The sequence below is a fragment of the Vipera berus genome (genome assembly GCF_964194415.1).
Source record: "Vipera berus genome assembly, chromosome: 1".
Taxonomy (NCBI): Eukaryota; Metazoa; Chordata; class Lepidosauria; order Squamata; family Viperidae; genus Vipera; species Vipera berus.
In genome coordinates this window covers 67819237-67832946 of record NC_138202.1, presented here as the reverse complement: position 1 = coordinate 67832946, position 13710 = coordinate 67819237, and the positions used below count along the sequence as shown (strand labels likewise).

Sequence of the window (13710 nt, the reverse complement as noted above, 5' to 3'; positions counted from 1 at the left end):
CAGACATTAAAAAAGAGGAATGAAGTTATTTTATATGGTAGATTTGTGAGGTAGAAGTTAATTTATTTGGGGTCAAAACTATAATGTTGGGGATTTATGCCTCTAATGAGGACAAAGTAATGTTCTACAAACAACTTATGGAGAGATTGATGGATTTCTCTAATGAAACTTGGTTTTTGAAGAGAGATTGGAATGGAAATGGACAGAACTTTGAGAAAAATATTAAATATTAAAATTATGTAGGATAATCTACCACTTTTTTCTGATTTGATGATTAATTTTGGGTTGATTGATATATGGAGATGGAAAATGGTAGTTAAAGAGAATATTTTACTTTTCAGAAAAACTCAACTCTTTTTCAAAAGTAGGCATAATTTGTATTTGAAAAGTCTTGGCTAATAAAATATCTAAAATGGAAATTTTACTTTTTCATACCAGAATCCTGTGATTTTGGTTATAAAACAAAAACCAAATTTTTTAAGATGGAGATTAAATGAAGTATTGTTACAGAAAGGAATTTGTTGAGGATTTTAAAAATAAATTAGAAGAATTCTTTGAAATTAATTTAAACTAAGGCATTGATGTGAAAATGGTTTGGGATGCAAGTAAAGCCCTTATTAGAGGTTCTCTAATTCAAGATAATTCTGAAATTAAGAAGAAGAAAGAGAAAAGACAATATATTCTGGTGGAGATAAAAAGAAAAGAATTAAAGAACTTCCTAGGGAATATAAGTATCTCTCAATAAATCAAGATCTTAAAACAACAATTAACAATGACAAAAATGGAAATAAAATTGTAAAATCTGTAAAAAAATATTTTTTTTTGAATTTGCAAAGAAACCAGAGAAATGGTTGGCATATAAATTGCGAAAAGAAAGGGGAAAGAAAATGATATTGAAATTACTAGAGGCTGATTCTATATGAACAGATAATATTACTACTCAAGGAACATTGTATCAGTATTAATTTTATATAAAGAACATGATATTCCATTGGAGAAAATGGAGGAATACCTTAGAAAACAAAATTTACGGAGAATCACAGAAGAACAAACACAAATTATGAATGGACCTGTAACAACAAGGAAGCTTTGAAAGTTATACAAGAGATTAAATTAGGAATGTTTCCTGGAACAGATGGACTATTAGGTACTATGAGGATGGTTATTTTTTTTAGAATTTTTACAAACCACAATGAATTCTACTTTACAGGGAGGAAAATGCCAGAGACTTGGAAAGAGGCCAGTATAGCATTGATACTCAAAGAGGGACAAGATTTGACTTTAACAATACTAATGCCATTGAACAAAGACTATAAATTGCTTACAACAATTTGAACTGAAAGATTGAAAATAATTTTGCAAGAATTTATTCATGAAGATCAATGTAGATTTTTACCTAAAAGATAATTGAAGGGCAATTTTAGAAATGTGTAGGACATTAGGGAAACATTTGAAAAAACATAATGAAAAACAAGCCACATGCGTCTTTCTAGATGCAGAGAAGGCTTTTAACAATTTGAACTGAATGTTTCTGTTCGATGGTTTAGAAAATATGAACTTTGGGGAGAACTTTATAAACTGGGTAAAATCAATTTATTTTTTATTATTAGATTTATATACCGCCCTTTCCCGAAGGACTCAGAGCGGTTTACAGGGTATTTAAAAACCAAACCAATACAAAATACAAATGTTAAAAAAACAATTAAAAAAGATTAAATTATCCCTAAAAATAAAAACCCCAGTTAAAAATTCTCAGCCTGGGCCGGAGAGCTCAAAGAGCCAGGTCTTCAGGTCCCGGCGGAATGAACGAAGGTCAGGGGCAGTCCTAAGCTTACACTCTACAGACAGCACAAATAATTGTTCATGGAGAGCTAACAAAACCATGTGAGATATAAAAAAAAGAAGATAAAGTTGCCCATTTCCCCCTCTTTTGTTTATTTTAGGTATTGAAATATTGAACACAGACATAAGATGAGAAGAGAGGATTGTGAGTGTAAAGAGTTTAAAAAGAGATTCATAAGAGCTTTTGCAGATAATTTGATGTTGCTTTTGGAAGATCCTTAAAAGGAAAATGAATTATTAATAACTAAATTAAATGAATTTAGTGCATTAACAGGTCTCAAAATTAATAAACAAAAGAGAAATACATTAACAAAAAGTATGACAATACAAGAGTAAACAGAACTGATAAAGAAAATAGATTTTAAAACTGAAAATGTTAAAATATCTGTTGATAAATATGGCCTGTATGTTATTTCAAAATTATTATATTAAGTTATGGAATGAATTCAAAACAGAAATGTTAAAATGTGATAAAGTGGAACTCTTACTGTTGGGGAGAATATCTGTGATAAAGATGACTGTTTTACTTAGAAGGTTATTTTTGTTCTAGACAGTACCGGGTTTTTTTTGACAGCCAGTGTACCATTTAAATAGTGGCAGAAGGATATTTCTAAATTTTTATGGCCGGTGGGGTGGGGGGAAACCACAAATTAAATAGGAGAGGAGGATTGGGTTTACTTGACATAAAATTATACTTTGCTGTTTGTTATTTAGTTTGGATGAAAGAGAGTTGATGGGAGTTGCTGAAATATAAAAAGTTACTTGAGTTAGAAGAACGCAAACTGAGATTTGGGTGACATGGATGTTTGTCATATGTCAAAGCTAAGCTTCATGTAGATTTTACATTAGATGTGCCATTCTGAGAATATGGAATAAATACAAATTTATGTTGTCAATTTATTCAAAGGGAATATAAAATAAAATCAAGGAAAGATTTGGTAACAGAAGGATATACAGTATTTGGCAATGGTTATGTACAATTATCAGATTTTATGGTTTTGAACAATTAAACACTGAATTTGAAACAGAACTTTGTACAATGATGAATATGTTATTGTTAAAAATGTATAAACTTTTGTTGAAATTTGAGACAGAAGAAGAACAAGTAAAAAAATGTAAGATAAAATGGACTAAAAATTTTGCTCACAGTATACAAATGGAATAATGGGAAAATATGTGACTGAAAGAAAATTTAGAATAAGGTCTAGTGCTAAAGACAATGTTTATAAAACAATGTATCATTGATATATGTCAGCAGAGAAATTGTCTAGAATGTATGAAGGTGTTTCAAATTTATATTGGATATATGAACGATATGAAGGGATATTTTTAGTGGACATGCAATAAAATTTGCATAGAAATATGTTCACTAATTCAAAAGATTTTAAAGATTAATGTACAATTAAAACCAGAAGCTTTTATTCTGGGACTAATGGATAGACAGCTGGGGAAAAAAAGTCATGGAATCTTGTTTTTATATATGACAGTTTCAGTAAGATTGTTATGTGCTCAAAAGTGGAAAGCTATGGCATTAGCCATGATGGAGAAATGGTTGAAAGAATTATGGATCTTGCAGAGATGATCAAAGTCACTTCTGTACTTAGAGAAAAGACGTCTACATTTATGGCTGACTGAAAATGAAGCAAAAAAATTAACTGTGGTTTTGATGTTTAAGAAAAAAATAGAAAAAAGAAAAACAGAGCTTTTTGTAACCATAATTAAGAGATCATTTTGTAATCATACTTGTATTTGCTTCAAAGAAATTCAGTTTCTTCCTTATCATTTCTTTTTTTTTTTCTTTTGCATTTTGTCCTGCTATTCTCTCTCTTTTTTGTTCTCTTTATTTTATGTTAGTTTTTAGGATATCATAAAATATTCTAGTTTCCTGAATATCATAATATAATATTCTTGGTGAAGCGTCAGTATGTTTGTTCTAATGTACATTCTACTATAGCTCTGTCCCCAAAATACCACTGAAATCTAATTCCAAATTTTTTCCCCAGGTCATTTTCTCTATCTACCTGTAAATACTGAACACACAGACGGTCATGCCCGAACTTACAGCACTGACCTTCCAGCCATTCTTTCCAATGGATCTTATAAGGTACTTTAACCTCTTCTTTAGGCAATTAAATTTCACTTTGCAGATTTTTGTGTGTGTGACATGCAGGGGTTTTGTTTTGTTTTGTTTTGGTCTTTTTTTCACATTATATTCTTTTTGGTCAAAAGTATCAAAATGATTCTTCACAAAAGATCTGTACTAAGAGTTTTATTTGTAATAATCATCACTGTGCATGCCAGAGAAACAGGGTATACAATCACCTCCAATCCAGTTTGAAGCCAGATCCAAGCTGATTTTAAAAAACAAGTATATGATTCTATTTGACAGTTGGATACAGTTTTCTGATTTTAAGAAAAATCAAATTGATTGTGAAACTTGAGATTTCTCACAACTTAAAGAGCAGGATTGCCTTGACAATACAGGAGAATATGGCAGGAAGTGTTCCCTTGTTGTTCCTATGCCACCCCAACCATCAGTGCACAAGCACTGTAGTATGGACAAACTGTGGAGCGCCCTGAACTGTGTTCTGGATGATCTTCAAAGGCAGCCCCTGTGTTGTAGAAAGAAGAGACTCACGCCAGCTCTTCAGGAAAGGAAAGGTTTATTTCGCAGGTTCAGAAGGCTTAAACAAAGCAAAAGGTCTGAACCCCAAAGGGCTCATGAACAGACATATTTATACACCTCTAATTCCTAGTTATACATTGTTATACATTGTGCCTTATATGGTTACATCCTGCACATTCTTATCAGACAACAGTTTACAGAAGAAAATTACATGAAGTACGTGTAGTTTCACAGACAGGATATGGCATCCCAATCATCATCTGCCTTAAGGACAAGACTATGTTTGCTTAAACAAGGACTTTAATACATTCCTCTTTAAGACAGTCGCCGGGGAATACGTGCAGTTACGCTATCAGGATTATGGCTACCTTGATCAGCGTCTGCCCTAAGGACACGAATACGTTTGTTTACACAATTACTTTAGTACACTTCCTCTTTACCTGTAGACTGTGTTACAGTAATCTAACTAGGAAATAACCAAGGCTCCGGTCTAAGAAGGGATGCAGTTGGTGCACAAAATGAATCTGTGCAAAGCCCCCAAACCCCCAGCCACCTGCTTCTTAAACAGGAGCTCCAAGTCCAGGAAAATCCCCAAAACATGCACCAGGTCTGTCCAGGGGAGTGCTGGAAAGAGCCATTGGGGAGCAACCTACTAAGAAGAGATGCTGGAATCCAACCATCATCTTGCAGGGCTGAACATCCAAAGGCATCCTCACATCAGATCTGATGCCTTTCTGGCATTTGCCTACTGATGACCGCTTCCCTTTCCAAACAGGCACTTTACTCTGCTTAAGGGAAAGTGCCCCGCCACAAGTTGGCAGCCTGGCTTTCCCACTGCTGCCAGCTAAGCAGGTGATTCAGCTTCCCTGCATTAAAATATGTTTTACATCCTTGCCTCTGCTGATTCATTGCTTCCAGTGGATGAAAACCCATTTGCAGATGTTTGCCTCCACTTTCCTTCCTTTTATTTGCTTTTAAAATTAAATTAAAGCAAAACAGAAAACACATTACTCCTAAGATAGGAAAAGAGGTGGTGTGAGACAGCTAAACATGTTTTCTCAAATGCCTGTTGCCTAGCCCGCCCCCCCCCCCAAAATCTGCCCTGTGCCCTACATTACTCCATCTAGCCCAAGGCAAGAGCAGCTGGGGGCTGACCATGGAAAAGTTTTGGAAGAAACTAACCCAAAGCACAAAATAACAGCCTAATCACAGCCCTCAGAACCAGTTGGAACATCCAAAAATGATGGCACTTGAAATAACAATATTTTGTTCTGTAAATCAGGATCCAAGATTTTGGGCAGATAAAACAAAACTCTAATTAGAACAACCTCTTTGAAGTTGAAAAGTTTCAAAGTAAAACAGTTTGCACACCTCTTTTCCCAAACTCTTTTTCTGTGGCCAACAATCTTATCATGAATTATATGAAATAAAGAAATCATCACAGGTATTAGAATCAAACTTCTTTTCAAACAAGCTTTGGGCTACCTTGGTATTATAATCAAAACTGGAAAGGTGTTAATGCAACTGAAATACAGAAGTGGGATGATTGAGTAACAGCAGATTCAACTCTGGTATGAAAAAGACTTCCCCCCCCCACGAACATTTTATCTCAGAGTGAGCTGACAAAATAGAGTCTCCTTTCATTTGAATTACCAAAGTCTAATTAAGAAGTGTAGGAATAGCAGGATATTAGATCAGCTTTAAATTTGTGCATAATGCCCTGGTTTGTTCTAAAGCTAGTTACCATAGTTTCTCAGCTTGGATGAAATGGATAACTATGATAAGTGATGTCTTGATTTCTTTGCTCCTGCTCTGAAGAAAGAAAAAAAACAAAGGGAGCACAAGTACAGACAAAAGACTTATTCATAGATTATCTTATTAAGCCATTGCCTATTTCTGCCTTATGAAAGTGATACAAGGACTCAGAAGTAGGATCTTTCTCTCATTCCAGTAATTTAACCAAGCTCTCTCCTTAAACCAGCCCAGTTATCCAATTCTCTCACTTTGTTTACTTCATCCTTCTCTTGAACGGAAAGGCTTACCAAAAGTTGGATAAATAATTATTGTTTGTAACATATTGCCCTCCCGAATGTTTTGGTTATTGGAATACTTAAAAATGGAAAGAATAAAGAAATGTAGCATAAATACTGTGTTTCCCCCAAAATAAGATCCACCCAGAAAATAAGCCCTACCATGAGTTTTTAGCATGTGCCTAATATAAGCCCTACCCCAAAAATAAGCCCTAGGTAAGAGTCTGCCCACTCTGTCCCACCGTCTGGTTGCTCCCAGCCACAACGGTACAGTAAAGCGCACGTCGCACCAGTGCCACTGTCACAGGTTGAGGCAAGGCAGGTGGAGGGGTGGAGCTGCCCCACCCACTTACCTCAGTGGCCCCGCAGCCAGACCACCTCCTCGCCTCAGGGAAGTGGCACTGGCAGTAGCAGCAGCCCCATCCACCAGGAGCCCTCCCACTTGCCTGGTTGCTCTCAGTTGCAACAGGGCCACTGCTACAAGGTGAGTGAGGCAGGTGGGAGGGGTCGAGGTGCCCCATGTGCCCTATACCCACTTACCTCAGGGGCCCCACTCAGTGACCTCTCCCTGCCAGTTCAATGACCCAGCTGCCTGGCCACCTCTTCCTTTCACTCCCCTCATGATCCAGACTGCCATACTACAGAGCAGGGCTTTTCAACCAGTGGCACGGGTACCACCTGTGGTACATTGGCACCTGGCAGGTGGTACACAACCATCCTAGAAAAGTAGTAGCAGGGGAGGGGAATGAGCTGAACCGGTGGCAGCACCGCACAAGCCTGAGAGAGAGACGGCTGGACCTGCAGGGCTGTCAGGGCTCAGCGGAAGCGCCAGGATCAGCACCAGGCTCCAGCTGGAGCTCAATGCCGATCCTGGTGCTTCTGAGCCCAGAAGAAGCACCGATCAGCTGGAATGTTGCAGCATCTCTAGGGTCTTGTGATTTACATTCAGATGTTGGCAACTGATTCATATTTATGACGGTCACAGTGTCCCAGGGTCATGTGAAGTGACCAAAACCTGCTGCAACCACCCAGCAGACAGGGGGAATAAAAACCATACACCCCCCACCCCACCCCCACTGCCAATCCTCAACAGAAATGCTCACAACAATGAAAACCTTGGACAGGAGGAAGAGTGCCACAGGGGGGGCAGGCAGGTGTCTTGCTCGGCTGTGGCTTGGGGGGCACTTTTTCCAGTGCCATTGTAACTTCAAACAGTCACTAAGCAAACTGTTGTAAGTCGAGGACTACCTATACTTCATCACTTTTTTCCTTTTTGGGGGGGGTCATCAAGTTTTTGACACCTTGCGAGGCGACTGGTGGTACTAGGATGTTGCCATATCCTAAAAGTGGTACAATAGGTGACAAGGTTTAAAAGCCCTGCTACAGAGGATGGGTGGGGAAAGCTCAGTCACCTTACCCAGTCCCATTCCACCATTTCAGAGCCAGGGGGAGTGATGGCAAAAGGCCTCGGCTGTTGCTGTGCAACAGCTGCATCTGCCACTAGAGGGGCTTTTTTCAGTCCCTGATGGCCCTGCCTTGCCCCACCCCTTATATCACCTGCCACTTCCTCCTCCACCACCTGCCACTTGGGTCCTGTGGCGCTGTATCACTCTGCCTGCTCCCTGTTCGTCACCTGTATTGTATGGTTTCAGTGGAGGTAGCTTTGGAGGCCGGTGGTAGGCTCTTTGCATTGTCCCTGGGCTGGCAGTTTGGGCCACCGGCCCCCTTCATGGCTCTGCCACAGCCATGGGAGAGTTGGCGGCTGGAGTCATGGCAGCGAGGTCTTTGGAGCATCCCTGCCGCCAGCCCTGGTATAACTCTCCTGTGGCTGTATGGGCAGAGCCATGAAGGGGACCGGTGGAAGGGGTCCCCCAAAAAAATATAAGACCCGGGCTTATTTTTGGGGAAACACGATAGTCTGCATTAAGATTGGCCATCTGGAAAATTCAAAAAGGGAAAGAAAATGGCAATCCACTTATGCACCGATGTAAGGATCTGACAATTTTGTGTGTTACAGGGATTTTTTTAATATTAGATTCGGCAGCAATTCATATCCTGATAGTTCAGCTAGTTTCCACATTTCCCCTGTCCAGAGAAGAGAAAGTGAATACAGGTAGTCCTCGGCTTATGACCACAATTGAAGCTAAAATTTCTGTTTAACAAGGCAGTTGTTAAGTGAGTTGTGCCCCATTTTGTGTCCTTTTTGGCCATGGTTGTTAAGCAAATCATTACAGTTGTTAAGTGAATCATGCGATCATTCAGTGAATCGAACTTCCCCCATTGACTGTTACTTGTCTGAAGCTCTGGTTGCAGATGACCATCCCAGAACCTCGGAATGCTGCAAGCATCACAAAACCATCCCGGTTGTCAAGCACCCAAAGTTTGATCACTTGGGTGGGGAGTTTCCAATGGTGATCACAAGTTTGAATGGTGATTAAATAAATGGTTGTAAATTGAGGAGTATCTATACACGAAGATTGAAAGGCAGACATTTTTTTCTCTTTTCCATCCGTGTAGAATTATAACAATTGTTGCATTGATCACCTATAATGTTTCATGCATCTCATCTGATGGAGTGGATTTTAATCCATGGAAGTTAAAACCATAATAAAATGGGTTAACTTTTGTTCAGCTTCTGCCCCAAGGTACCCAACAGTGACATGGGTGGCATATAAATTTAATTAATTTATTATATTGTAATAAATTCTACGGTTACACTTTTTCATGAAGTTCTCTGATACCTGACGGTGACAATGTTGCCTTCACTCTGGATCAAAAATTAAATGTATTGACCTGGCTAATAAATAGCACTTTTTTTTCAAGGGCTTTTGATTTTTGCCCACATTAGAGGAAACAAAGTGTAAACTAAGATCACACAGCTTCCTCTACACATATCAACTTATTCATTGCTTCCTCCCTACAAGTGCAACAATGGATATCTTTTCTGGCTAGCTTTATCTTTTGTAAGACCAGAAAATTTTGTTCCAGTTTATATGTGATAAAAATCATAAAGGCAGAGAAGCATCTGGCTAATGAATATACAAATGCTCGAGTCGATATTTCTTTTTATATTTCTCATCTTCATGTGATTCATTCCCAGGAACTTGTGTGATACTATTTTTATGAAGCTCATAATAGGACCTCTCCTATGATATAAAACTTTTATATCTATGAACCAAAGTTATAGTCCTCTAATATGGTACTTACAAAGGACCTAATATACAGTTTTTCTCTGTCTCACCGCTTTACCTTCACTTTAGGTCCAATTCTCAGCATATGTTTTTGGCAGCTATAATGGCACCATTTCATTCATTGTACAAGAAGATGAAGGAGCAGCCAATGGCAGTGCGGCACTACTGATATGGGAAAAGTCAGGGAGCTGGAGAGATCATTGGTTCCTCATAACTTTGGAAATGCCACTCCTTCAGAACAGGTAATTATAACACCAGGAATATTCACCATTACCTATCATTACCTATTTGCTATTTGGTTGGTATGTATATTTATGGTGTGATAAGAAGGTGGATATTGTGTTTCAGGTATATACTTTGTGATATGCAAGTTTGGGAAAAATTATAGATGAAAGTTAACTTGTAATATCTGTATGGGCAATAATGAAACATGTAATAGAAAATATAAGAATGATGTGACTATATAAAAAAAATTTAAGTTTGGAAAGTAATGTATGGTACTTCAAGCTGTATAATATATTAGGAGAAGGAAAGATTGTATAAACTTGGTTTTAGTATGGAAATTTAAAGCCCAGCTGGAAAGAAGAATAGTTTTTAATAATTGATATAAAATTGTTTTGTCTGTGATTGTTCTTATTGGGTATTATTGATATTATTGTGGTGGATATCAAATGGATGTTGAATTTAACTATGGCAGTAAGATTTCTAGTAAAAAGGTAGAATTACTGATTACAGAAGAATGGACTGTAAAGTTTTTAACTTCGAGGATATGGTAAAGATCTTAGTGCACCTGAAAGACTATTTGCAACAGAGAGATACTACGGAGCAAATATGGGACTAAAAAGTATTATTTTGCATTTGAATAATTATTGATATGATATATATACGTTTGGAGTTTATCTATATGAGTTAAAGTGTGATAGTTTAAATAGTTTAGGATTGTTTGCATAAGTTAGATTATGATTGTTTGTATTTTTATACCCTCTACTCAGCTCTGGGAAGTCGGGGGGGGGGAGGGGAAAGGGAGGGAGGGGTTGGGGAGGGTTGGGGAGTGGGAAGAGGGTGGGAGGGGAGAGGGTTGGGAGGGGTTTTGTTTTGCTAAAGATAAAATGTATTGTAAAACTTTTCAATAAAAAAAAAGAATGTTACCATGTAAAACTTGACATAATACGGGATGGAGATGGAAATTGAATAAGAATATATATATATATGTGGTTTAATCAGTGGTGGCATTCAGATATGTGAACAACTGGTTCTTTGTGTGGATGCCACTTCTGGAAGTCCGTTCCGGGCCTGTGCAACAAAAAAATTAGCTACCGGTTCTGCCGAACTGGTGCGAACTGGCTGAATCCCACCACTGCGTTTAATACATGTTCTTAGGACATTATCACAAGGATACAGCTCCAAATTTGAAAGACTTCTGAGTCCTACAACGTGAACAATTTATTTCTCACTTAGTTGTGCTGAGGTTTTAAACTGTTACTAAGTTGTGATTTGTGGAGTTAATAAATGGGGCAGGTGCTAAATTTCCCCACAGAAAGGAATTCTTGCCTCACATCTTCTCCCAGCTGCTGAATTCAAGCCCTAGGAGAAATGCTAACTTAATACATACAATACAGTGCACACACCAATAGCCCAGACAAAGCAAGCAAAGGTGAAAATTAGTTCTTTTTAGCACTGGAAGAACCTGTCTGCAAGGTATCAGGCTGCTGGGGAAAAAGAGTTACTTTCTGTCTGGTTTTTTGCCTGCAGTGGCGATGAGGCATCTTTTACCGCAAAACTTCAGCACGGTGATTTTTGTTCATTAATATTTCAAGTTAGCAGAAGTGAAGACGAACATAGATTGTCTTTAACTGCTTCTGAAAGTTTGGTGAATGGAGAATGTAGTAATGTGGAAATCTTAGATTTAGCAAGGATTGAAGAGATGGAGAGAGAGAGAGAACTAAAAATGAAATGCAACGGCTTTAGGATGGAGTTTCAAGCATAAGGAACAACAAAGAAGAAAAGAGGAGTTGCAGATAAACCTGACAGAGAGAAGTTTACATTCAGGGATCTAGCATTTTTCATCTCTCTGATCCCACAGTCTGGCAGCATGACAAGATCCCCTTTCTGAAGAGAATACTAGCTGTTATTGAGAAGAAGTGGGGTGGAGGAAGGACCAGCAGTTTTTTTACTTGTTTACATGAATGCCAGGCTAGGAACTGGGAGATGTGACTGAGAAGAAAACCAAAGTGAAAGATGTAGCTGCCAACCAATTGTTAAGGATTGATTATTGAGTAAGACTAACCTTCTTTCAAGTTGAACTTGGCTCTTGGAGATTTTAATAGACAGATCTATGTAGCTTTCTAGGTAGCAGCATGGAAGGGCCTTGTCATTGCCTTCATTAAATATGCTACAAGACTTATAAAACTCCTCCTCAAATGGAAAATAACCTTTTAAAGTTACTGGAATTCTTCTCTATTCCAGTCCAAACTCTGGACATTTGAAGAAGTCCTGAATTCTGCTAATGATGAATACAATGTACAAATATACACACACCAAACACTTTGGGTATATTTTCTATGATGGTTGAAATCAACTGTTCTTCATGCTTATTCAGTTTCTTTTAAAAAGAGTTTGTATTACTATTATTGTAACTAACTGGAGATCATGGGTTGCGTGTGTGAGAAAGAATGCCGTGACATTATGTAGCCAACAAAATGCAACTCTACAGTGGCAGGTACAACCCTATTATAATAATTAGTGTCCTATTCTAAAATTGATATAAGTAGTGAAGGAAAATATTGCCATAGCAACAAGACCTACTCTGTGTTTTTACTGCTTATACTGATTGGATATATAATGTTGTTGCTAGAAGCAAAATATTGTCATTGTTCACTTGTTCAGTGAGGAAGAAAAGAGTAATATATCTTCTGCAAAGAATGTTATCTCCCACTGTTCATGTAGCACTATATTTATCTCCTTTTTGGAGCCCATAATATAAAGCTACATAACTTATTCATGTTCAAAAGCCTCACTTGGTCTTCCAGATAAGAAAAATGGTGAACTAGAAGATGTCTCCAAAAGACATGTGACAAAAAGCTCAGACCAGTGGAACCCCTTCAGATAAGGAGAAGATGAGAGGTTACCCACTTGTGGTCTGGACAGTTACTCCACACAAGGTAGCCACAGTATAGGAGTTGTCTTGTAGGTCTGGGCACTGGGAAATGAGGGAACAATCATGCTTTCAACCATGGCAGAGCCTTTAAGGACAGTGGGTTTGACCACCTCATTTTCTAATAATCCTTGAATTTACAATTGTTGTTGTTGTTAGCTGCGAAGTCGTGTCCGACCCATCGCGACCCTATGGACAACGTTCCTCCAGTAATTTACAATTACTTTGCAGCTAAAAGAGATCTTCCAAACAAGTTTGAAAAGCTATCTGATAAGTAAAATTCCATCTCCAAATAAAAGAAAAGCTAACTAGCAGTTTAAAGAATGTAAAATATATAAAACAAGTGGCCAAAAGCTAAATAAGAATTTAATTTAAGAAAGTTTTAAACACATTAAAGGACTGGATAAACTTGGAATATTGGGACATTTGTTAAGATGTTTAAAAAATTGTGTAAAGAAGCCAGCATTTCCATTGGAACACAAATTGTTTAACCTATCAGGAAAGAGATTATTGACTGAAAATAAAAAACACAACGCCCCCCCCCCCCAGACTTCATACCTGTAAATATACAGATGATGCAGCAAAATTTCAGGCAAGAAAAATGACAAGCAAAGATATGACACTGGAGACATTTCAAAGCATTCTTGAAGAATTGGGAGATAAACTTATAACTAATTTGACAGCAATAATTTCTGCACCTGTAAATGTATTTTTTGAAGAAAATAATAAATGAACAATGTGATAGATAACCAACTGCCAACAGAGGACCATCTAATGTACAAGCAGGATTTTGTAAAGGAAGAGGAACACATGATCATATTGCCAATCTATACTGGATAATGGATAAAGCAAAAGAATATCAAAAAG

General features: G+C 37.7%; 1 protein-coding gene across 1 annotated transcript in view; it reads left to right on the top strand.

Moving 5' to 3' along the window:
• The window catches only part of LTK (leukocyte receptor tyrosine kinase), a gene marked incomplete at both ends in the record, with an annotated part of 140197 nt that overhangs the window by 63251 nt on the left and 63236 nt on the right, over positions 1-13710 (top strand). Inside the window, 2 exons of the mRNA XM_081341750.1 lie at positions 3846-3946; positions 9759-9931. Coding sequence (XP_081197876.1) covers positions 3846-3946; positions 9759-9931 — 274 coding nt within the window. The remainder of the gene's footprint in view (positions 1-3845; positions 3947-9758; positions 9932-13710) is intronic.